General features: G+C 43.6%; 2 protein-coding genes, 1 long non-coding RNA gene and 1 pseudogene across 4 annotated transcripts in view; 1 reads left to right on the top strand and 3 right to left on the bottom strand.

Annotated features, from left to right (window-relative positions):
* Positions 1-1309: 1309 nt before the first annotated feature.
* On the bottom strand, positions 1310-14458 carry TFAM (transcription factor A, mitochondrial). Its single transcript, XM_084845638.1, has 7 exons — positions 14224-14458; positions 9886-10019; positions 8582-8652; positions 4901-5050; positions 4506-4601; positions 2958-3014; positions 1310-2057 (listed from the first exon to the last, which is right to left on the bottom strand). Exons 1-7 carry the CDS (start codon positions 14283-14285, stop codon positions 1797-1799), a joined length of 831 nt encoding a protein of 276 aa, XP_084701764.1. The 5' UTR covers positions 14286-14458; the 3' UTR covers positions 1310-1796.
* The window catches only part of LOC146350769 (uncharacterized), a 44281-nt gene continuing 32129 nt past the window's right edge, over positions 14087-26238 (top strand). Inside the window, exons 1-2 of the long non-coding RNA XR_014789395.1 lie at positions 14087-14187; positions 17593-17698. This is a non-coding gene — a long non-coding RNA (uncharacterized LOC146350769). The remainder of the gene's footprint in view (positions 14188-17592; positions 17699-26238) is intronic.
* Positions 17004-26238, bottom strand: part of UBE2D1 (ubiquitin conjugating enzyme E2 D1) — a 43034-nt gene continuing 33799 nt past the window's right edge. Inside the window, exons 6-7 of one of the 2 annotated variants that reach the window (XM_084845640.1) lie at positions 21821-21914; positions 17004-19863 (exon numbers count right to left, since the gene is read on the bottom strand). In XM_084845640.1, coding sequence (XP_084701766.1) covers positions 19818-19863; positions 21821-21914 — 140 coding nt within the window. In that variant the 3' untranslated portion in view covers positions 17004-19817. The remainder of the gene's footprint in view (positions 19864-21820; positions 21915-26238) is intronic. The other variant, XM_084845641.1, reaches the window with a different exon arrangement.
* LOC146350771 (uncharacterized) lies at positions 23520-24550 on the bottom strand (annotated as a pseudogene).

Genomic DNA, 26238 nt, shown 5'->3' on the forward strand with positions numbered 1-26238 from the left:
GAGGGCCTTCTCTGTGGTGGCCCCCACTCTGTGGAACTCCCTCCCTAGGGAACTCCGTCATGCCCCCTCTTTAATGAGCTTCCGTCGTGCATTAAAAACATGGTTGTTCAGGCAGGCATTTGGGGTGGGTTAGGGTATTTAAAAAAAAAAAATTATGGTAAAATTTTATTGTTTTAAATTGTTTTATGGTGGGTTGTACATCGCCCAGAGTGGCTGGGTGACCAGTCAGATGGGCGATTAATAAATTTAATAAATAAATAAATAAATAGAGTTCCTTAATCCAGAAATAAGCATTTGCTAAAAGTAAGAAACCCCATAGGTGGGATTACCCAGTAAAGGAGTAGTATCCCCATAGGTGGTGGCAGTGTTGGGGAGAGGAAACCCCCCCCCCCCCCATATCTTATTAACTACAGGCTGCTGGCTAATGTCCCCTTCCTAAGCAAGGTGCTTCAGCCGGAGGATGCCAACCAAACCAGACACTTCGGAATAAATGACTGTCCAGACCCATTTCAAACAGGGTTTAGCACTGAAACTGCCTTGATCACTGTGGGATGACATTTTTCAAGAGAGACCAAGGGGCCAGGGGGAAAGAGGAGTGTGATACTGTTGATTCTCCTGGACCTCTTAAGAGCTTATGATGCCATTAGCCATGGTATCCTTCTGGAGAGGCTGCCCAAGTTCAGGGTGGATGGCACTGCTCTATGATGATTCTGTTCATACCAGGGTGGCTGATTCCTGAAAGCCTTCTTAAAAGGTCAGCACTTAACTGTAGTGGCCAGAGAGGGAACAAGGTGGACCTCCTAGCTAGGGAATTCAAGAGCTTAGGAGTGGCCCTACCTGGTCCCAACCAAATGCACATCTGACAGCCACAAATGGGAACCTGTGCTAATGACTTTACTAAGTAGGCAGGAAACTATCATCTTTGCAACTGGTTCAGAGCAGGTTTTTAATCACTATTTACATAAGACTGTAATGTATTTATGGCATTTTAATGACATTTTTTTAAATCTAAAAAAATTAGATTAGATTAGGTAGCACCCTAGTATGGATAAAGGTCTATGGGAGAGATCCAACATTTTGTGAGTGGTCTTCTGCTCGTGCAACAGAATTCCACTCCCTACCCCACCATGCCCCCAAAATCTTGTCCAGAGGGTCTCCCAACCATCCAGATCAGACTTCTTTTTTTGAGGGGGGGTGTGTGAGGGAACCAATTCTGCCAACATACAACAGATCCCATTCCGTCGGTAGACAGGCAGCATTAGGTTTCACCCTATATTCAGATTTGGATAAAATGAGAGGAAAATTGAAGGACTTTGTATAAAATCTGCTACTTTATTCTATGCAATATAAATAGTATGTATTGTTGGTAGATGCATACCAAAATGTAAATGAAAAACACTATTTTAAATCAGTAGTTGTAAATTCCAATGCTGAAATTAGCAAATATACATGCTTTCTCCAGCAATTACACACATTATTTACACACTAAATAAAACTGAATGTAGGCTGCAAGTCTAATTCCTAATAAACCTCAAGAGATAGTGATTTTATATACAGCATGGTCTTTAATAAGAGAAGTTCTTAATTTATAACGGAATGCTTATTTACACATTTATGGAAAAAAAGCACTTCCTCTCTCATGATCAGCCATTGCTTACATTTTCAAAAGCTTGATTTATTCTAATTGTTTGACATTTGCCAGAAAAGTAGAACCCTCTGATTCAGGGATTTCCCCCTTAAATATATGACCAGCCTCTTTCCACTTACAATGAGAAAGGATAACGTTATTTTCTAACTTATTCCTCAGGTTTTTTTGCTTTGACTCTTTTTTCATTTGATGCTGGTGAGATGACCTTGCTTCCCAAAGACTTATTATTTAAGGTTGTATCCTTCTTTTTTGAAGAAGGTTTTTTTTCAGTTTTCTTTTCTTTTGACACTTTCCTTTGGTTTTTGCAACGTATAAGATCTTCGCGTCCAATTTCTGCCATATGCTCCTCCCATGGCTTCATTTCATTTTCATAACGAATCTTATCGTCTTCTGCAAGCTGCAGATACGTCTGAAAAATAATACACAAAGAAATGATATTTACATATTGGAAGACAGTTGTATGAATATGTTAAAGGCAAAACCCCTACAGAAACACTAAACTATACTCTGAGGTATTTACTTCTCAGAAATACAGACATCTTTGAAGCATCTCAGGACTCTACATCATGTAGAAACGTTTACATATGTCTATTTCATGTAGGTGTATCTTCAACAGGACTCCAGAAGCTGGCCAGGTGACCCTGTTTTTGCTATGAAACTATGTAATTCTTCTTACCTGACAAATGCATGCATCTTAAGACCCAAGTTTTATGTATAGCTTAAACTGATGCTAAGAGTGGTCCGTAAAAGGCAACTTTGCTCATATATTTCCTTCAGAAAAACAACTGAGGCATTTAACCTTTGGGAGGTATAAAGCCCCCAAGAGACCTGAAAATACTTACGTGTATTTGAAATATAAAAGTTTGAATAAGAATAATGAAGAATTAAGATACTGCTTGGATTTTTGAACACACATACACATACACACACACACACACACACACACACTATGGCTTGGTTCAGATGTACAAGGAAACCATGATCTCCTGCTACATGAATGACCGTGCACAAGCCTCAGGCTCTCTTTTTTCATGTGACAAACGAGGAGACTGAAAGCTTCCACTTTTGACTTTAGAGCAATCAGTTCCCTGTCAAAGTCAATCAAAAGCCATGGTTGAGGATCCTGACCTGTTCTCATTAACCATAGGGACATGGCATGTACTGAATCCTTTCATACGCCTGAATGCCATGTGAATTATCAACAATGATAGTACACTTGGCTGCAAATTTGAGCATGAGAGATTTCCAATTTAAATGTCAATTTATTGATATTTAAAATTGGACCTTGAAGTCAGTTTTATGATAATACCTGCTTTTGAGAACTGGTCAATTTTTGCCATTCATCAAATAAATTTTTCATCTTTCCCTGCAAGAGAAAGAAAAAGAGAAAGAATATTTGGCTATAGTTCTGAAGAAGAGAAATCTCCCTATTTGCTCTTTATTGATAATGTAGTATATGCAAACATATGACTCTAGAGAGAGACTTGTCATACCCAATACAAAATTCGATCTTTGACATTTATTTATTATTTTTTAGTATAGGTATTGTTATACTGCCCTTAAAATGTAGACATAAACAAAACACAATAACCTAGTTCGCATGATCACCATTGCCCACCATGGCTTATTTAAATCAAAGTGGGTTGTGGTGTGTGTGGCCAGCCATCTATTCAGCCACGACTGCTGCTTATTGTGCCATCCGAACCTGGTGGTGGTGAGTTGTCCGAGGGTTAAACAACCTTCGCATAACTCTAAAACAGGCCATAGATTATGCAAGGGATGACACAACTAGCCAGTCGTGGCTTGAATATTAAAAATGGCAGGGTGCCTGCAGCCATGGTGGGCTGTTTGATCGTGTAACCTGGCCCAATAAATTAAAAGGCCACAAGATAATAAATACAGCACTGAAATAGTCAATAAGATTAACTAATATTAACTGAGGCCTCCATCTTAATCATACTATCTGTGGAGGTTGAAACAGAAAGGGCATGAAGAGAGGAGTTCATTGCAGTCCTTTCAGAAATGGAATCCCTTCTAGAGATTTACCAAAGTCCAAACTTGAGTACATTTTGGAAGCACTTGGAAAGCTGTCTGCCAGTGAGGCTCTGGGAACAGCTGAGAAAGGTTTACTGGTATTCTCATGCCTTACCTCAAGCCTTTATGTAAATAAAAGACAGTTTTAAGGGTCTTTTAATTTTAAAAAGGTAACTTCCCAGTCTTCCTCACCGCAAAGACGAATTTGAATGATTTGGACAAAATGCTAGTTGTAATTTTCAGTACCACACAGGGTAAACAGCAGCTCCAGGATGGTACTTTGGCTTGGGAAAATGGAGTGAGGGGAAAGCGCTATTCTCCCATCAGTGCCAGAGCACCAATCTAAATTGGGGGTAGGGATGGTCCATGGCTGCATTAGGATTTGGCCATGGATCTCCCATCGTCTCCTCTACTGACAAGCATCAATCAAGGTTTTCACTTCCATTAGCAACTATTAAACAGGGTCAGAATTTCATTATCTACATTCTGATTAAACTGTATGAAAAAACGGTTTGATGTACAGTATTTCACTAGGCCAAATCACTATATGTGTATCGTGCAGCAGTTTGTAGATATATTGAAGCTCTGCAACTGCAAGTCATTCAACAGCACACTGGGAAAAACCCATGGTTGGAGACCATCACCTCTTTTGCTATCAAAGCCCGTAAGACTTCCACAATACTTTAAACTCTTAATGGAACCTAAACAGATTGTATCAGAAATTGCTAAGAGACAATTTTGCTGTACTAACTTTCACTTTCAAAGCAGAAAACAAGATAAACTTGTAAGCTGCTAAAACAAGCCCCCCGCCCCATTTGTTTACCTGTACTGAGACTCCTTTAGCTTCTTGGAAATGTTCAGACATAAAAATGTTGAAGGCAATACGAGGTCTTTTAGGCTTTCCAAGCACTGTCAATTGCTACAATGACAAGAGGGTATCAGTGAGTAGTTCTCTCATATAATATTAAATCCAGTCATGAAACACACATACACCTGTATAGCTGGGATCCAGACAGGCGTATGCAAGCCAAGTGCTGGGATGGCAGATTTTTAAAAAAAACTTACGTTGACACGTCACACACAGTACTCATCTGGAGGAAACGTCATGTATAATGTACACATTATGTGACCTTTACGTTTAACTGAAACCTTAGTACACCGTATGTCGTAAATGTCTTTCACATACTTAAATGAGAATTTCACTTTTTAAATACTAACCCTCTTTTTTCTAGTTGCTCTTCTTTTTTCCACTTTCCTCCTTCTTTCCTCTTTCAAAGCTAACTCCTGGGCAGGAGTTAGTTGCGCTTTGTATTTGGCTATTTGTTCTTTATAGTCTTGTCTGTCAATTTCAGCAGCTGCTTCATAAGGCTAGAAATAAAAATACCCACTACTACTAAATTTTATAATGAAAAAGCTTATGTTTGTTTTAAATAACATGCAACTTTAGACATTATGGGTGCAATCCTATGAAGATACTCCGAACTCAGAGGTGGCCGAAAATCCAATGCAGGGCAGATGGAGTGCGGAGGGAATCTGCTCTTTGGCGCTTCGGCTGCCCTGCATTTGTGGCTAGGCAGCCAATTAAGGAACCTGGTGGTCAGAGTCTACTACCGGCCACCCAATCAAGGAGAAGATGAGGATAAAACTTTTGAAAAGCAAATAGCCAATGTTTCAAGGAAGCATGATGTACTAGTAATGGGGGACTTCAATTTCCCCGATATTTGTTGGGAGACAAATTCTGCAAAACTTGGCCCCTCCAGGAAATTCCTGACTTCTGTGGCGGATAACTTCCTTCTACAGAAAGTAGAGGAAGGAACTAGAGGATTGGCTATCCTTGACTTGATCCTAACCAACAGAGATGACTTAGTGGATAAAGTAGCAGTTACAGGAACTCTGGGGGAAAGCGACCATGTTATACTTGAGTTCTTGGTTCTAAGGGAAGCAAAAGCCGAGTGTAGCCAAATGCATACCCTGGATTTTAGGAAAGCTGATTTTAATAAACTCAGAACAATAGGGAAGGTCCCATGGCAAGCGACTCTAATGAGAAAAGGAGTCCATGATGGGTGGGAGCTTTTAAAAAAGGAAATTATCAAGGCACAATTAGAAACAATCCCAACAAGAAGAAAAGGTGGAAGACAACAGAAGAAGCCAATGTGGCTTCACAAAAAGCTTAGAGATGACCTGAAAACAAAAAAGGACACATATAGGAAGTGGAAAGAAGGCCAAGCAACAAAGGAAGAGTACAGGCAGGTAGCACAGAATTGAAGGGATGGCATCAGGAAGGCTAAAACTGAGAATGAGCTGAGGTTAGCAAGGGTTGCTAAAAGCAACAGAAAGGCTTTCTTCAGATATGTGCATAGTAAAAGATCCAGGAAAGAAATAGTGGTTCAGCTATTAAATTAGGATGGAAAAGTGATAACAGATGACAAGGAAAAGGCAGAAGTGCTCAATTCCTACTTTGGCTCAGTCTTCTCCCAAAAGTGGGTCTATGACCCCCCTGGCAAAGGCAAAGTACAGGCTGAAGGGGAAGGATTGCAGCTTGAGATCCATAGGCATATGGTCAAGGAACACCTAATGACTTTGAATGAGTTCAAATCTCCAGGGCCAGATGAACTGCATCCTAGAGTAATAAAGGAACTGGCAGAAGAACTCTCAGAACCACTGTCTATTCTCTTTGAGAAATCATGGCGGACGGGTGAAGTGCTAGATGACTGGAGGAGGGCTAATGTTGTCCCTATCTTCAAAAAGGGTAAAAAGGAAGAACCTGGGAACTACAGACCAGTCAGTCTGACATCAATCCCTGGGAAAATTCTAGAGCAAATGATAAAGCAATCCATCTGTAAGCACCTTGAAGACAATGCAGTGATTACTTAAAGTGAACATGGATTTGTCAAGAACAAATCCTGCCAGATGAATCTGATCTCATTTTTTGATCAAGTAACCTCCCTTGTAGACTGTGGGAATGCTGTGGACATAATACCTTGACTTCAGCAAAGCTTTCGACAAAGTGCCCCAGGATATCCTGATTAGCAAACTAGCTCAAAGTGGGCTAGATGAAACAATGATCCGGTGGATCCACAGTTGGCTACAGAATCGGACTCAAAGAGTGCTTATCAATGGGATCTTCTCAAACTGGGGAGAGGTAACGAGCGGGGTACCACAGGGCTCAGTCCTGGGCCCACTGCTCTTCAACATTTGTATTAATGACTTGGAGGAGGAGGTGCAGGGAATGCTGATCAAATTTGCAGATGAGACAAAATTGGGCGGGATAGCTAATACTTTGGAAGACAGGAACAAAATTCAAAGTGATCTTGATAGACTGGAGCGCTGGGCAGAAAACAACAGAATGACATTTAATAAATGCCAATTTCTGCACCTAGGAAAAAGGAACCAAATGCACAGTTACAAGATGGGGGATATGTGGCTCAACAACACTACAAGCAAGAAGGATCTTGGAATTGTTGTCGATCACAAGCGGAATATGAGCCAACAATGTGATGTGGCTGTAAAAAAGGCAAATGCTCTTTTGGGCTGCATTAATAGAACCATAGCTTCCAAATGACGTGAAGTACTAGTTCCTCTCTACTCAGCACTGGTTAGGCCTCATCTGGAGTACTGTGTCCAGTTCTGGGCACCATATTTTAAGAAGGATGCAGACATGCTGGAGAGGATTCAGAGGAGGGCAACCAAGATGATCAGGGGACTGGAAACAAAGCCCTATGAAGAGAGACTGAAAGAATTGGGCATGTTTAGCCTTGAGAAGAGAAGACTGAGGGGAGATATGATAGCACTCTTCAAGTACTTGAAAGGTTGTCACAGAGAGGAAGGCCAGCATCTCTTCTCGATCATCCCAGAGTGCAGGACACGGAATCATGGGCTCAAGTGACAGGAAGCCAGATTCTGGCTGAACATTGGGAAAAACCTCCTGACTGTTAGAGCATATGACAATGGAACCAATTCCCTAGGGAGGCAGTGGGCTATCCCACACTGGAGGCATTCAAGATGAGGCCGGACAGCCATCTGTCAGGGATGCTCTGACTTGGATTCCTGCATTGAGCAGGGGGTTGGACTCGATGGCCTTGTAGGCCCCTTCCAACCCTACTATTCTATGATTCTATGATTTCGGCTGTCTAACTAGGGTGCCTTGGAGTGGGGCGGGGGGATGCCAGATGGCACACAGGAAGTGACGTAACGGTGCAGTACCCTCCCATAGGGATGCCCTCTTTTTGGCCGCTCCGTGCTTCTCTTCCAAGTTCAGAGCCGGGGACAAACTGTGCCTCCTATGAGGAGGCGGGGAATCGGATTTCTGGGAACCAAGCTTGGACTGCTGCCTCCAAGCTCAGTTTTCAGAAACCCAAAAATCCTATGGCCATCTAGACACTGTCTAGCGGCCATTTGATTGCACCCTAAAAGGATCAAACAACATCTAAAGGCAGAATCCAACGAGGCGCTTCTGCCCCCGCCAATTCCGTTGCGCAAGTGGTGGGTCTTGCTGATTCCATTGCGCAAGTGGGACCTGCTGCTTACACAAGGGAGATTTAGCACTTCCTAGAGGAAGCCCTGAAAGAAGCCCTTGATTCTGAAAGGAGGCAGGTTGGCAGAGCTTCCTTAAGCGAGCTCCAATGACCTGCCTCCTTCCAAAAAGAAGCTTTTATGTTTGTTTTGGATTGCCCTAGAAGTGCTAAAGTGACACTGCGCAAGCAGTCAGGGCCGCTTGCGCAACACAATTGGCAGGGTGTAAGCACCCATTTGGATTCTGCCCTTAAAGTGACAGTATGCTATATACTAATCATATTATAGTTAATAATTTTTTCTCCAAAACAGGGAAGCAAGATTACTAGTGAAAATAGAATTCTATTCATATGGAAATAATAATCCTGACGACAAAGACATACTTACTTGTTTGTCAGATGTTGGTAGCTCCCTCCAAGCATGTGCTATCTTTTTTGTTACATCCAAAACAGTTAGGTCTGTAGAATTTAAAAAAAAGTAGCCGGAAAGATGGAAATTCTGTCAAATTTAGTATTACATGTGTAGTATTGTTCAAGTATCCACAAAAACAAGTTCCTTTATCATTATTATGTAAGTTGGGGCTTACACACAGGTATATAAAAGCTTCCAGAGTGAAAGCTGAAATTTGTTATGCATATTGAGCAAGGCACCCTGATTATTTGGAAGTCCGAACACAGGACTTTTGTATGTCAAAATGCAATACAGTCTCTCTTAAAATAGTAGCAGCCAAGCACCTCATGGGACAGGAGGCAGAGTTCCCCATTTATACACTTCAACCAGAATCATAATAAAGAAGGGTTAGAGCAAAAACCAGGAGTGCATGCATATAGCAGTTAGCAAGTTATATTTCTGAAGATAGCAAACGACATAACATCGCTGTTGTAGTTGCTCTCTCGCTTTCAGACTAGAAGACTGGCTTTTTAACAGAAAAAGGCCATACTTCCATGAATGGGGAAACAAAGCACAGCACTGGAGCAGGAGTGGGGAATGTGTGGCCCTCCAGATGTTGTTGGACTACAAATTCCATCATCCCCAATCAGAATTCCAATGGGTGAGGCATGATGGGAGTTGTAGTCCAACAACATCTGGAGGGCTACTCATTCCCCATCCATGTACTACAGGGCCTGGCTTTATAGAATTGGGGCAGGTTACAAAGATAGTATAGTGGTGGGGGTTAGTGGGACCCACTGCTTACGCAAGGTAGATTTAGCACTTCCTAGGAGGAGCTCTGAAACGAGCAGAGACACGTGTTTTTGGAAGGAGGCAGTTTGGCCAAGCTCCCTTATACAAACTCTGCTGACATGCCTACTTCTAGAAACAAGCATTTCTGCTCATTTCAGGTTGCCCGGAAGCACAAAAGCATCATTGGGCAAGCAGTCGGGGTCGCTTGCGCAAAGCAATTGCAGGGCGGAAGAGAACTGGCGGGGGCAGAAGCACCCCATTGGATTCTGCCAACAACAACCAATGTGCATAGTAAGTTCACTAAATACAACAGAATCAGAAGTCTGATGGAGTCATTTGTTTCAGGCTGAGAGTGAGTTCAAAGATTCAGGTGAGTTAGGGGAAACCTAGCAAAAAACAAAAAATAATGAAAAAGAGTTGTCAGCCTTTCAAAATCTTTCAAAATTCAAAAAGGAACCGCCACTGCTTAAATCTATACTAAAATGTCATAGTTTTAGCAAATTTCTTACCTGGATTTTGTTTCCTAAAAATGGGTTGCTGTTCTTTATAAAAGCGAAAGTATGCTGTCAAGGGCTGCTTTGGACGGTTATCTGAACTAATATGTTTTGAAAACCATTTCTCCACTGTGCAAGTGCTACTCCATCTTAACAGAAGCAAAATTATTAACTATTAATACATCAATAATTATGATAGAAGCTTGTAAATAAAGACATTATTACAAAGGAAAAATAGTCTGGAGAGGAAATAAGTAGTGCAGTTACAACCCAATTGTATTTCCAAATATACGAAGGCCTGATTCAGGCATCTTCTACCCACTCATACAGCAAGGAAACCACCAAGAGCATATTTTGTATTTTAACTTCTTCCAGACCCGGCTGGGAGCACCAAAACAAAAGCAAGAGCTGATGCAAGAAGAACTCTATCAACAATTGTACTTGTACTTGGTTCATGTAGCAGGCCGGCCAATGCTGCCTCTGCTTTTCTCATTATCTGCCTCTGAAATAAATCTACCTAGAGTCAAGCTAAGGCTGCAGGGATCAGATGCACTTCTACTCCAAATCCCTGGGGGATGGGGAGTGGGGTGGGGTACCTAGGAAGCTACATAGTGGCGCACTGATTCCTCTTGGTCAATCATGATTAGGGCTGCAAGAGTTTGTTTCCAAGACTAGTAACATATTCTAAAACTAGTAAAAAGGAAGTTGAAAGGAAAATCAAGAGAATTAAAACTCTTCAGAATGCTTGGGGGTCACTCAAAACCACAATAACAGATGCTGAACTAAAATGCATACTGTAAGTCAGGAAAGGAGGCACAAAGCCCAAGAGGTCACCAGCATGGTTAACAAGCAGTGTCAAGGAAGTTATTAGATATAAGAAGGAGTCCTTAAAAAAAAAAAAAGGAAGTCTTCCCCAAACAAGGAGAACAAAAAGGAACACAAAGGAAATGCAAGCAGACAATAAGAGTAGAGAGGCAAAAATGGATTCTGAGGAGCGTATCACTAGCAACTGCGAGGGAGGCAGTTGGGCTGTTGGATGAAACTGAGTTAAAAGAGAACTAAAGGAGGGTGAGGGCCCTGCAGAGAAGCTAAATTAATTCTTCATGTTTGTCTTCACTGCAACTGTAGGGTATATACCCATGCCTGAACTGAGGCAAATAGTCATAAAGAGAATTTCTAAGCCTTTCAAGGAATTGAAAGTGAAGAAATAACTTGGTCCAGATGTTATCCACTCAAGAGTTCTTAAAGGCCTCAGTACCAGAGGACTGGAGAATGGCCACCAATTTTTAGAAAGGGATCTGCTGGCGGGGGGGGGGGGGGGAGGTGTCCAGAAAATCACAGGCTAGTAATTTGCTTTGTTCTGAGTAAATCTCTGGAAAGCACTATTAAAGATAAAATTAGCAATAATATAGAAGAGACAGGTCCAACCAAAAAAGAATCAACATGGCTTCTCCAAAGGTAAGTCCTGTCTCACTAACCTTTCAGAGTTCTTTGAGCATGACCTGGTTCACATGTAATGACCAACCATCGGTTAATTAATTAAATTTTAGATAGCTCCTTTGTCCTGCATAATTAATTAATTAAGCCATGGTTGGTTGGGGCCATGTGGGAGCAAGCAAGCATGCTGCCTCTCACCAGCTTCCTGCTTTGCATCTGGTTTAGAAAACAACCCAGAAACACTTCATTCCTAGGTTGTTTGGCATGACGTATGAACCTGGACCTCTGGGCTGTTGAGGGGGAAACAACTCAAGAGATTTAACCCAGCAACAAACCATGGGTAAAACTTTGGATAGTTTCCCCCTCAACAACCCGGAGTTCTGGGTTTGCAGGACAGTTCACTGAACAACTAGGTTGTTGTCTACCCCTGATGCAAAACAGAAGCAGCAAGTGGGTGGGAGACAGCATACTCACTCATTCCAGCACGGCTTAGACAACCCATGGAAATTATCTTGGGGATGGGAAAGGAAGTGCAAACACCGAGTCATTGCTGACTCCTAGAGGGACGCCGCTTTCGCTGGCGTTTTCATGGCAGACTATAGCGAGGTGGTTTGCCATTGCTTTCCCCAGTCGTGACTACCTTTCCCCTACTCATTTTACCGACCTCAGAAGGATGGGAGGCTGAGTCGACCTGAGCCGGCTACCTGGGACCCATGCTGGGATCAAACTCAGGTCATGGGGAGAGTTTTGGTTGCAATACTGCCGCCTTATAGTCTGACCAAGCAAACAACTATACTTGGACACACGAAATTTCTCCAAAGTACTCAGAAATCTGAATCTCAGTGTTATGTAAAAGGTAGGGTTGTTAGGTCTCCAGAGGCTCAGACATTGAGATTCAAGAGGTGGTGCCTAGAAACAAAAGGTTGATGCCTATCAGAGAGAGGGGCAGGGCCTGAAGGTACCTGATTTGTAAACAAAAAACCAAAAATCTTAAGATCTCCTTCATGCTGATTTCTGGCACAGAATTACTATCTTTTTCATATGCTTCTAAAAAAGGATTTATTATGTCTACACTGCCACCAGCCACTCTTCTCCACAGGGAAAAGATACTAAGGGGACAATCCTATGGCCACTAGACACTGTCTAGAGGGCCATAGGATTTTTCGGTTTCTAGGAACCGAGGTCAGAGCCAAGCCTCTAAATGCAGTACCCAGACACCGCACTCCCTGCCCCCTCGTAACCGGTGTGGTTCTCTCCATGCCAGCTACTTCGCCGCGTTTGGAAACGAAGATAGTGAAAAGGGGGCAGTGGCAGGGAGGAGACTGCAGAAGCCACTTCACGCAGCTTTCTATGTGCTGAACGGCCTCCTCCCCGAAGCCATGGCTACACAGCCAAAATTAGCCCTCAAGCCAAAAAATGCAGGGCAGCTGGAACACAGAGGTGAGGATCGCCTCTGTGCTATGGTCGCCCTGCACTGGGTACACAGCAGCTTCCAACTTCGGAGGCTGCCAACTATCTCAATAGGATTGTGCCCTAAGACTGAAAGAAAATAATGGAGAAAAAAGGTGTGTGGTCTAAATTTCAGAATGAATCTTAGAGAAAGACTGGGAATGGGCTGGTGGAAATTAGCTTCACTGCTTGCTTCTTTCTTCCAACTCCTTCACCTGGAGACCCTGAGAGGGAGATCAAAACTCTAAAACTTCAGGTCAAGCCCAAAGATCTGGGTGAAGTCAGAGACGTTACAACATAAACAGCGTGTCAAATCTCTTTCAGCTTGAGGGCTGAATTCAATATCAGAAAAGATCTTGAGGGTCACTTTCTAGTGGTAGGCAGGGCCAAGGGTAAACAGGCAGGGCCAAAATATCAGCATATTTTAGCTTAAAGCTCTTACAGCCAATAACTAGGAGAGCTTTAGGAAAGGCATTTCAACCTTTCAGAATGAAGGAAAAACTTCACAAAACCAGGAAATCACCAACAGATCACAACAGAATGGGGAGGAGGAAGTGGGAACCATGTGGTGACTTTGGGAAGGAGTCATGGCAATCTGGGGAACCCTGGAGAGCTGCATTTGGTCCCCAGGCCTGAGGTTCAACACCTATGCTTTACAAAAAACTTGCTCCCTTTTCTGAGGCATGTGGGGTTAAGTGCAAGGCATGGAGAAGCTTGGGACCAAAACAACCTGGTAGAGGCTGTTCATCTTTTGTTACTGTTTTTTGTTTTGTTTTTTTGTTTGGAGAGGGTTGAGCAGCATGCAGGGTTCCCATCAGCCTGGGACAACTGCAAAGATGGGAGGGACACAGGTGCACGTGTGTGTGTGTGAGGGGTAGACGATGGATTTTTAGACAGATAATGAATGAATGGGGTGTATGCTTGTGCGTGTGTGTGAGAGAGGTAGGGTAGTGATTGGGTGCGTGAGAGAGAAACGCGGATAGGGGTTATTTCCTGATCTGCCTCAGGCAGCAAAATCTCCTGGGCCGTGCTCGCGGCGCAGCTGTATACATACCTATTCAGAAGCAAGGGCCAGTGAGTTAAATGGGCCTTATGCTTAGGTAAATGGGTAGAGGGCTGCAGAGACCTAGCGGGGCAGGTCACAACCTGAAAGGCTTTTAAGGGCGCAGTCCTATGCACGTTTGGGCTGAAACGAAGTCCAACCAGTCCCAGCATGCCCCAGATTGCGCCTGCAGAAGCAGAACGTGCAGAAGAGAGCCAGTTACGCCTGCCCACGAGTCGGCTCACTCCTCCCAAGCAACACCCCTTTCTTTCCCTCGACCCAGCCCGCTCAGCCAGGCGAGCGAGGCGACGGAGGCGGGCGAGGAGCGCGACGGGGTCAGTGCGCGGGAAGGAAGGACCCAAGAACCGAAGCACAAGGGCGGAGAGCAGGTATCAGCTCCATGATTCCGCCCCGGTCAACGTTACCTGAGAAGGCAGCGCGGCCCAGATACGGACGACAGCAGGCGGGCTAGCAGCGCGCCCGCCATGGCGCCGGGCCCGCCTTCCGCGGCGCAGGCCAGCCGGCGGAGCCCGCTCCCCTCGTCTCGCGCCTCAGAAGCGCCGCGCGCCACGTGCGCGAGGCATTACGGGCGGAGGAGGGCGATCGGCTACCTGCGGGCAGGCACGCTTTTCCTCTAGGTAGAGAGGCACCCGAGAGCGCATGCGCCCGTGGATAAAAGAGGGTGAAGCGAACGAGCGTGGCATGCAGCCCCCACTTCCGGGTTCGATCGGAATACCGTCATATGCTGAGTCAAGGGCATAGGAAGGGTGCGTGGGCGGGTAGGGAGAGCCTCTCTGACACTCGAATGTCTGGCGAGCAGCGGGACGGGGGCCCTGAACGATCGTTTGGGAACCGCGAGTGTTTGTAGTTATACCGAGCGCCCGAGACCCCCTCGGGGATAAGTTAACAGCGCGTGCCGCAGGCTGCGCGCTTTCAGGCCCGCGCGCCCACCGTTTAGGCGGGGAAAAGGTTGGACGGGAAGACACAGAAGGCGGGGCAGGCTAGGCTGGGCGAGAGCGGTGGGCGGGATCATCTTGCGTTCGGCAGCTGTTCCGCCAATCACTTGCCTTTGTCCAGGGATGAGAGGGCGGGTTTCGCTCGCGGGAGGAAATTTTTCCCACCCGTGGCGGGAAAAAAAGAACAAAGGGTTGGGCTGAGGAAGAGGGGCGGGGCGGGGCGGGGCGGGGCGGGGCCAGCGTGACCCTCGCCCCACCGATCACTGCCGTAGCTTTCGCGTTCCACAGGACTCTTCATCAGTGAAAGCAGCAGAAGGGATACGGGAAGAAATACAGCCCCAAGAACTGGCCGGGCGTTATCGCAATGAGGTCTAATGTTTAAATAGATACAATCTCAGAATGGAGATCTCCAGTCTGAATGAATGAGCCTGCATCTACCTTTTGGGAGAACACCTGGCCAATTCTGTGGACTGTATTTTTTTCCCTTATACCTTCTGGTTTTGCATAATGAAGAGGTCTGGGGAACTCGAAAGCTTGCACAGTCTTTGGAATTTCGGTTGGCCCTGATAGAAGTGTTGCCCAGCTATGGATTTTCCCCCCGATGGACCATTACGACCACCTTTGCTTTTTTAATGTGCCGTTATCTAGTAAGAGGGGAGGGAAAACTGGCGTGCGATCCCATAGGAGAGTGAAATCGCGCAAATTTGTGGCAAGGTAACAAAACAGAAGGGCTGTATATCCTGCGTGTGGAGTAAGGGGAGTATGTGTTAAGGTGTAATTTATTTATTTATTTATTATTAAATTTATTAATCGCACATCTGGCTGGTCACCCAGCCACTCTGGGCGATGTACAACATACAATAAAACAGTTTAAAACAATAAAATTCTACAATAAAAACATTTTCTAAAATACCCTAACCCACCCCAAATGCCTGCCTGAACAACGTTTTTAATGCATGACGGAAGCTCATTAAAGAGGGGGCATGACGGGGTTCCCTAGGGAGGGAGTTCCACAGAGTGGGGGCCACCACAGAAAAGGCCCTCTCCCTCGTCCCCACCAGTCTAGCTGTCCTGGCTGATGGGACAGAGAGAAGGCCATGCGAGGCTGATCTTGTTAAGCAGCCTGTCTGGTGTTGCTGGAGGCGCTCCTTAAGATAGGCTGGGCCAGAACCATATAGGGTTTTAAAGGTCAAAACCAACACCTTGAATTTGGCCTGGAAAACAACTGGTAACCAGTGCAACTCCTTCAGCACTGGGGTGATGTGATCTCGCCGGTGGCTGCCTTTAATCAGGCGAGCCGCCGCGTTCTGTACCAGCTGCAGCTTCCGAACCGTCTTCAAGGGTAACCCCACAGAGCGCATTAATAGAGCGATAATAGGGTTTCTGCTTTTGAGCTGGCAATAGATGAACTATAGCCTCCATTCTCCCACTTCCAGAGGATGTATTTTTCACTGGATACTATATAAACTAGATCTTTGTTTTTCACCTCAGGAGGTTTCCTTTTTCTTCTGAGAATAGCAGAGCTTGGAGAAGTGTTCCAGAAAAACTGGTCGAACTTAATAGACGTTTTAGTATCAATTTTTAACTAGTCATTCTGTTTCTGTAAAACTGAATTACTTCCTTCTTTACATTTTATTCCATATGGAGCTGTTTGTTTTTATAGCGTCAAGGCCTTAAATCGAAGCCCTACATATATTATGCAACAACAAGCTGCATTGCAGTAACTTTACATACTAAACCTAGTTCCATTGTTCCTACCTTAGGCAGGGTACTCCTAGTTTGCTCCTGTAGGAACACAGTTCAGCTCAGCTATTGAAACACATATTGCAAGGATAGACAATCCTCCAGACACTTTGGACTGTTGTTCAGTCGTGTCCAACTCTTCGTGACCCCATGGACCATAGCACACCAGGCCTTCCTGTCCTCCGCTCTCTCCCGCAACACCCATAATTACTGGCCATGTTGGCTGGTGCTTATGGGAGTTGTAGTCTAAAACATCTGGGGAGCACCAAGGTTGTGAATCCCTGACATATTGCATAGTTAGACCCTACCACGGGTAATAGTGTTGCATTTGTCACCACTCCTATAATGGCTCTATCGATAACCTAACAAAAATCACAGAGGATGCGCTTTGAAGACTGAAGTACCAAACAACTGATACAACAAAGTTTTAAATACCCCCCCACTCTTCTTTCTGAACTAAAAAAAAAAAAGTGATGCTGTGTTAAGAATACAACTTGACACACTCTTGAGTTCAAATCAAATCTTTATTTTCATTCAAGCCTCAGCTGACATCTTTTAGGCAGAAAAATACCACATCAGAAGTAGCTAGAAAGTATGCCTTATTTAACATTAACTAGAATGACTAAAGATTACACTTCTGAGAATTTCAGTGATACAGAGATCCTTTGCTTTAGTCATGCCAATAGTGCCAAGTGAGGAATATACAGAGAATGGGATGGCTCAGTTAGTGCCCTTGCTAAGGCATTGTACAGTATAAACTGGTATTTGGTGGAGGGGACTGAAGCACAGACAACATTTATGCCACCATAATGGAAGCACCAGGACTGAGCAAATGTTTGATATGAGAGAGAAAAAAAAGAATCTTCACAATGGATCATTTAAAAACAGCAAAAAAAACAACCCATTTACCAGAAAATGCAAAATATTTGAGAGAATTCTTAATACCCCTAAGTTATTCAAAGCTGTGGTTCAAAATAAGCCTAGAGTATGAAGTTCTTGTCTGCTTAAAGGTGCTACTGTTTTATTAATAAGATTAATCTAAAAGTCCAGTATGTAAAGCCAGTCTCTGAACTTTTTAAAAATGTCACTGAACAGAAACAAGAATGGCTTCAACATACTTGCCTTCAAAGAGCCCTAAGAAGGAAAAGTAAGAGGCTTGCTGATCTGCACCTTTTGCTCAGCCTGAAGACTTTGCATTATGGTAAGTAAATTCCTTTTTGTATGATGCATACTTCAAAGCATAGTAACTTCTAAACATTTTCAAACCAGCCTCCATATATTTTAAGCAAAGCAGAAGATTAAATGTTCTTTCGCTTAACAGTCATGCAAATCAAACTGCCGAATTTCACAACCCATTGAAAGGGATTAAAGGATTATAAATTCTTTATCTTGGGACGAATCTATTGTAAACATCTAAGACAGACAGGGGTAAAAAAAAAAAAACATTCGGGAAATCACTGGAGTAGAATCTTTTACCATCAGTTAGTTTTAAGTATTCATGACAAAATGTGGTGAATAGCTTTGCAAGCTATGGCATCCCCTTTTTTCAAGTATAGTGAAGTTATAATTTACCATATGGAAACACTTATTGGCTGTTTGCAGAGATTGGTCTATTTCACAGCAAGCAATGACACTTACAGAAGTAATGCAATTAAATTTTCAGTGCTTATTTCATAAAGCTTCCATCTTTTGATTGTATACATTGAGGTAAACAACTGAAGCCTAGATTACCTTTATGCACAAGTGCCCAGTACAGACTTATTTCCTAGGCCATCAGAACTATCTAAGAATTTCAAGATTAAAATGCTAAACAGTTTTTTTTAAGACCAGTAATAGAAAAATAGCCTCTGGGATGTTTACCACATTTCTATGCATTCCAGTTATGTGGTTTTAAAAACTGTTTCCTGTGTAGCAAAGCACTAGTACTTGTATTCCCTTCTCCAGAAGGGGTCAAATGGTGTCTATGGCAGCAAAACTTCCTAGTCAAGCAAGTTGTGTTTGATTATAATTACTGCAGCCACAAACTAAAATGCATTTAACAAGGATTTAGTGCCTCAAAGCAACAAACTTAAAAAAAATAAAATGCTCTTACTTGTAAAGAATCTAAGGCTATTTTTTTCTCCACACATGCATGGTGAAGTATACATGTAATGCTTTAGAAGCATTAGCTTAGTGTGTGGAAATATCAGATCAAAATATTGTTATTCAGGTGAGGGAAGAAGCTTCAGTAATATTTCAACATTCAAAGTTACCAAATTAAGCAAGTTGTGGGGACTAATTTGTAAGCTCAAAGAAGTTTTTCTGTCTTGTGTACAAAGTCCAACAACGTCGTATACAATACAGCGAATAAACACAAAATTGTTTAACAACTACCATAATATACTCACGAATTCATAGCAATTTCAAACAGATAGGCCAGTTCCTCCTAATAGTAATTCACATATTTAACAATATTTTGATCTTTTTCAGAGCAAGCACATGTAAAGAATGTGCAAGACTTAAAGAACAGCCAAGACAAGTAGTAAAAAACACATTTTATTTATATGGAAACACTTCAAGTCAATTTTGTTAAAAGGTCAGAGATTATATTGCCCATATGGGATAAAAAGTCAGCTGTGAATAGAACAAAATTAGTTACATTTCTTTCTACAGAGCAGTGCAATTAGTTCACATTGCAATAAAAGTATGCAACAGAATCAAAACCATGTGTTTCCTCATAATCAGCATACTGAGAATTAGAGTGCAAAGTTTGTTTTAAGAAGTCTATCAGTTTATAGAGTATTCCCCAGGGAAAGAATACTTGACTCATTTAATAGCAGTTGTATTTTTTCAATACTGCACAGAAAGTCTAAAGTGAGTTGACTTGCATGGTAAATAAAATATAGTCTATACAGTAAAAAAATACAAATTATACAATGAACTAACAAAGAATGAAATTCAAACATGGACTTACAGGACTGACATCTTAAAGACACACAGAATATTTCTCATGTAACACCTAGTCTTTCAGCAAAAATAATTTGGTTGCTCTACAACTGCATTATGGATCTTGTAGGCTGGAGGTGCAGATGTCCAAGTATCTTTAAAAAACATAATAAATGTCTTTTGCAAAGCATACAAAAAGGATAAATACTCTCATCACAGTCTTCAGGTTAGTTTTTGTAGTTATTTCCTTGTTCCAGACACACACTTATATGGGTGAAAATCAAAAAGGGCTTCATGGTACACTGAAAACAGTAAACTGTGCTCCATTTACTTCTAATTTTGAAAAAACCCTAGAATTTACAGTACTCTGGTATATATGAAAAAGTCTTCAAAGTTTACATTGCATATTTCTGTGTCCATTCTCTTGCATGTCTGTTATATCTGTCAAAGAAAATAAAAAAGTGAAAACACACAAGCTTATGATCCACATCAATGTCACCACATACCAAATGTACAGCCAGATATAAACTGTTTTAACAGATTATAGTCATCTTAAGTTGTATGTTACACTTACATTGCTTAGAAAATAAGCATACATTGAAAGCAGAGTTGAGCAACATGTGCTTGAGTAGGCAGAGCACTGTGTGGAGCAGCTGAGATGCAGAGTGAGTTTCAGGCAAATGATTTCCCGGACAAACAGGACATTGGAGAAGATGGGACCCATCAGTGGCAGAAAGCCAGTATGCGCTTTCCCTGCAGAAGACCTATTGCCTGGTTATGATTTGTAGAGTGCATGCACCCATCCTGATCTTTCAGAGCATGGGTTGTATATGGTAGGCCACACAGAGAATTTGCTAGCCCAGTTACAAAGCTGTGTGCAGATAGCCATGGACTGCACATGGAGATATGGCCTGCACTGGAGTGCAGTCTATGGACAGCAACCTGATAATGCGCAGGGGTGAAAGCACATGCCAGGAAGCAGACAGGGCTGCAAAGGGAAATGGTGCAAATGGCAAGCATCACAAAGATAAAGGGGCTCAACCCCGAAATACAGACTTGGGAGTAGTGATCTGTCACCTATGCAATGCCCTATGCAATTACACCTCCACTTCCCCAGCTCACCCTCTCCTGCCTCATTATAATGAAAGAGAAGTTTACAGACTGAATTATAGCAACACAACCAAAAAATGGACTAGCTTGTCCAACATATGATACATGAAAGCTTTGTAAATCAACAAAGTGTACTTAAAAGTTGCCTATGTACCTTCATTAGGCTGAGAACAGACATAGTATGCCAAGCATGCACCTACACATCTCAGTCTGCTCACAACTATTGATGCCCAACAATTTTAAGGGCACAATCCTATTGTGATAATTGGCAGCCTCTGAAGTCAGAGGCTGCCTAGTATCCAATGAAAGGTGGCTGTAGCACGGAGGCAATCCTTACCTCCATGCCTGGCTGCCCTGCATTTTTGGCTAGATGGCTGTTTTCAACTGTCTAGCTGCAGCTTCAGGGAGCGGGAGGGAAGGAGGCTGTGCGGCGCACAGGAAGCTGCATAAAGTGGCTTCTGCAGTCTCCTCTCTGCCCCTGGGACCACCCCCTTTTCGCTGTCTCCATGCTCCATTTCTGGACGCAGAGATGTAGCTGGCATGGAGAGAACCACACCGGCTACGAGGGGGCCAGGAGTGTGGTTTTGGGGTACTGTGTTCCGAGCCCTGGCTCTGACCTCGGTTCCCAGAAACCGAAAAATCCTATGGCCCTATAGATAGTGTCTAGTTGCCATAGGATTGCTCCCTCTGACAGTGAATCCTAGTAGCTAATCTAAATCTGCTTAAGCCTCAGTTCAAAGCAAGGGATTTATATTGAAGAGACCAAAGATAACAAGACTCAGCACAAGTTCAGCTTGTTGACACCACAAGCAGACTGATGAGGTTCTGCTCCAAATGTTTGTAGGGACACTTCTTTGACATTTAAAACAGCGGGCTTCCAAACTTTATCAGAAGAGTTTATCATCTACAATTATCAGTTTGCTCACACATTTAAACCAAGCTGGCAATCACCATTCAAAATTACACTAAGATTTGTGACAATAAACTCTTAGATAAACATTCAAAACAAAGAGAGGCAAAAAGATACACAGGTTAAATTATACAGACTAACTGCTACTTCAGTTTGAGATATGCAAATTTAAGGGAGGACAAGGGTAAAAAAGTATGGTGTCAGAACAAAATATCGTTGCGATTCTAAAATACAAGTAAAAAGCCCCCTCTGATTTTGCTGGAAGTTAAGACAGCTGAAAAATTATATCAAAGTAGTAGAACCACCAATGTGAGGGAAGATGAGGAACAGTGCAAACAAGAAATGACTGAGATTTTTGAATTGTATATTCATACTTACTTTTCCTTGTCTGACTTGTAGATTTGTGCAATATCTGGTACTAAAGGGTCATCTGGATTAGGATCACAAAGTAAAGAGCATATGGACAAAAGAACTAGATTAAAAAGGAAAAAAAATAAGTTAGACATTTTACGACATTAATATATTAATTAGGGCCAAGAGGTAGATTAAATTTTCATTTTCCATCATTCAGTAGCTCAGCTTTCTCAAAAACTTAATGAAATTATATAACCGCTCAAGCATGACATAATTTAGTAGATTCTACACACACACACACACACACACACACACACACACACACAATGAATGTGGGTATACTGGAACAGCAATATCTTCCCCAGCTCCAGCACATCTCTCCCTGCCATTATTACAATCCTTGTGAGTCTGTGGGTTGCTTACCTGTAGCTGTAGTTTTTTGAGTGGTCATCTGTGCATTCACACATATGGTGCAGAGCCTCGAATCGGGAAACTTCTAAAGCCGAGGAGTTTTGATGGGAACCCCTCCCCCACCATCCAGCGTATGTGTCCTTAGTGGGTTCCCGCCTCTTCCCTCAGTTCTTTGAGACTGACATTGTGGCCTCATAACTGGGAGAAGAGAATACTTCGGTATCAAATATCGAACTCAAGTATGACACCGAAGTGGGGACAGTGGGTGGGTTCTGTGAATGCACAGATGATCACTCAAAGAACTACAGTTACAGGTAAGCAACTTGCATTTCTTCGTGGCCTCTGTGCATCACACATATGGGCGAGTAGCAAGCTAACTTACTGAGGAGGTGGATCGGTGTCCCATTACAGTAGAGATGACAGGATGGCACGACCAAAAACACAGTCTCTTCTTGCCTGAGAATCCAACTTGTAATGTTTGACAAAGGTGAATGGCGTCACCCATGTAGCTGCACGACTTAGTTCAGGAATAGGAGCCCTCTTGTCAAACATGACGGAGGTCGCTACTGCCCGAGTAGAGTGCTCTCTAACCAGGGTAGACAGCTTGAGTCTAGCCAACTTATACGAGAGCTCAATGGGCTTAACAATCCAGGACGCCAGGGGCTGAGTGGACAGAGGGTGGCCCTTCCTTCTGCTGCTGTAACAAACAGAAAGGCGAGGTGATGAATGAAACTGTCCAGTCCTCACTTTGTAAAATGCAAGAGCACGATGCCCACAGTGTGTGTAATGGTGACTCCAAATGGGGAGGGAAAGAAAGCAGGCAGCACAACGTCCTGATGGAACTCCAAAACAACCTTAGGCAGAAAAATGGGATCAGGGCACAGCACAACTTTATCACAATGAAACGGAAGATATGGCTGGTCAATCCTAAGTGCACATAGCACGCTAGCCCGACGTGCAGGTGCAATGGCTACTAGAAATGCCACCGTCCAGGAAAGGAGGCGTAGCTCCACCATAACAAGAGGTTCAAATGATTTCGATGAAAGTGCTTTTAGTACAACAGAAAGGCTTCAGGTAGGTACCATCAATCGAAACGGGGGTGCTAAATTCCTTATCCCCTTTAAAAACCTTTAAGTCATAGGATGTGAAAAACCCGAAAAACCTTCAACAGGAGAGTGAAAAGCCAAAACAGTGGACAGGTAAACCCTGAGGGAGGACAGTTTAAGTCTCCTCTTGAAAAGTGAAAGGAGAAATTGGGGAATATTAAGAACTGAACATCCCCTGGGATGGAAAGATTGCTGATAAGCAAGTATCACAAATTTATCCCACTTTCTTGAATAGGAGCATTGCGTGGAGGATCTATGTGTGGCGTCTAGTATTCTTTGTACCCCATCTGGGGCTACAGGATAGTCCATCACTGGATTCTCCACGCTGTCATGTGGAGAGTCAGTAGGTCTGGGTGTCGAATCTAACCTCCCTCTCTGGACAGGAGAGATGGAGTAATTGGGAGCTGTCAATACTGGCCCTTCGCCATCTGCATTAGCAGAGCAAACTAGGGCTGGCGTGGCCACCAGGGTGTTATCAGGATGCAGTTGGTACCATTCGTCGCCGTCTTCGCCAAGACCTTGGTTATTAATGGAAAAGGTGGGAAAATGTAAAACGGAGTCCTGTCCCATCGAAAAACAAATGCACCTCCCAATGAGCCCAGACCATGTTCTGCTCTTGTGCAAAATTGGTGGCAGACAGCGTTGCTCGCAGACGCAAACTAGTCGACCTGTGGCATTCCCCAATGCCTGAAGAGGTTGGTCAGAACTGACCTGTCCAACTCCCATTCGTGGGTTATCTGCATTGTCAGACTCAGCTGATCTGCCAGAACATTGTCCACGCCTGCGACATGAGTTGCCATTAAATCTGCCAAGGTATACACCATTCGAAAATCCTGAGCGGAAGGGCTAAGAGTGGAAGGGACCTGGTACCTCCTTGGCTGTTCAAATATGTGATCACCATTGTGCTGTCCGATGGCACCTGGACGTGCCTGCCAGATCCAGTTTGAAAGCCCCAAGTGCCTTGTCTACTGCTCTCAGTACTAGAACATTTATGTGTTGAGTGGCTTCGTTGGTGGACCATCTGCCATGCACTGTTAGTGTCCGGCAATGGGCTCCCCATCGCGAGAGGGACATGTCTGTCATCAACACCACCGATGGGGATGACTGGAGAAATGGGAGTCCCCGATTCAAGTTTGTTGGTACCGGCCACCATTGTAGAGAATCCTTGATGTCGGATGGGAGTGTCAGCCTGGTCCAGTAAGCATTGAGCTTGTTGTCAAAATTTCTGATGAACCAATTTTGTAATGGTGTCATCCGTAACTGCGCATAGTGGACGACAGTCATAGTAGCCACCATAAACCCCAGTAAGTGTTGTATCTTGTACACTGTGGTGGATTTGCTTGCCAGCACATTTGATGCGAATGTGACTAGTGTCTTCTGTCTGGTATTGGGTAGGAAAGCTCTGCCCACTTTGGACTCCAATAATGCCCCTATGAATGTTATGCTCTGAGTAGGCAGCAGGTGAGACTTTTCGAAGTTGATATATAGTCCGAGAGTATGGAGGAGATTGCAGGTCACCTCTATCAAACGCAGGAGCTGTGACTTCATTGACGCTACCAGAAGCCAGTCATGAAGTCAGTAAGGATGAACTTCTATCGCCTGCAACCAAAGCTGGGCACATACGACTGCTGTGCACTTTGTAAATACCATTGGTGCAGTGGCGAGACCGAAGGGTAGAACTCTGAATTGAAAGACATGGGTACCGATGGAAAAGTGCAGCAAATGCTGGTGAGACTGCTCTATGGCTACATGGAAGTAAGCGTCCTTGAGGTCGATGGAGGTGAACCAAACCCCTTGGAAGGGGAGGGGAAGAATAGATGCCAGAGTGACGATGCGGAATTTTCTGGGTAAAATGTATTTGTTGAGCTGCCTGAGGTCCATTATTGGCCAAAGGCCTCCTTCCCTCTTCGGTATACTATACAAACAAGAATAAAAACCGTCCTTCAGTTGGTTGTGTGGGACCAGCTAGATTGTTCCCTTGTCGAGGAGAGTCTGAATCTTGGTAAGGAGGACTGAAGACGGAGCCATAACCTTCACGATACTGATGGGAGGGATGGCATCAAATTCGATCAAATATCTTTTCTGGACTATGGCTAGAACCCGTACGTCTGTCATGATGTATCTCCATGCCAGATGGTATTTCAACAAATGTGTCCCAAAAAGAGGAGGCTGGTGGTAGGTTGGTGAAAGAATGGGTAGCAAGTCAAAGATGCCACTTGCCTCTAATCTTCTGCTTCTTGTGGTAATCCTGGAACCTAGAACACTGGGAAGTCTTCCCTTGCTGGCTTGTTTGTGGTCGTTGCTGACCAACTCCAGAGTTATATGGCTGGTACCTAAGGACTGAAGACTGGAACCAGTGATGACATCTAGGCTGCTGCTGTGGAGGCTGTAAGAGAAAACCCATCCAACGTGCTGTGGTGCGAACCTTCTGTACTGTATCCAATGCCTCGTCCACCTTGGCATTAAACAAGCCGTGTCAATCAAATGGCAAATCTTCTATCCTACCTCTTGTTTCCTGTGGAACACTTGAAGACCAAAGCCAAGTGTGGAGTCGAAGGGAAATTGAACTCACTAGAACTTTCGAGTTGCAATCTGTTTGATGGGGAGATGTGTTAATCTGTTGCCTTGACAGTTTCAAAGCCTCTGCCCTGAAAAGATGAGCCACTTCCTTCTTATCAGGCAAATGATCTACCAGCTTACCCACTTTGTCCCACAGCAACAATTGATAACCTGACATTGGAGCTTGATAGTTAGCAATCTTTAAACCCACTGAAGCGAAGGAGTAAAGTCTCCTGCCGAGTAAGTCCAACCTTCTCCCTTCTTTGTCTGTAGTGAAGAATGTACTCTCCTCGACTTGCCTTGCGCTGCTTCGACTACCATAGAATTGGGTGCTGGGTGTTTAAACAAATATTCTGCATCAGTATT

This window comes from Heloderma suspectum, chromosome 3 (genome assembly GCF_057233095.1).
Source record: "Heloderma suspectum isolate Gila_16-S chromosome 3, 16-S_ref, whole genome shotgun sequence".
NCBI classification, from domain to species: domain Eukaryota; kingdom Metazoa; phylum Chordata; class Lepidosauria; order Squamata; family Helodermatidae; genus Heloderma; species Heloderma suspectum.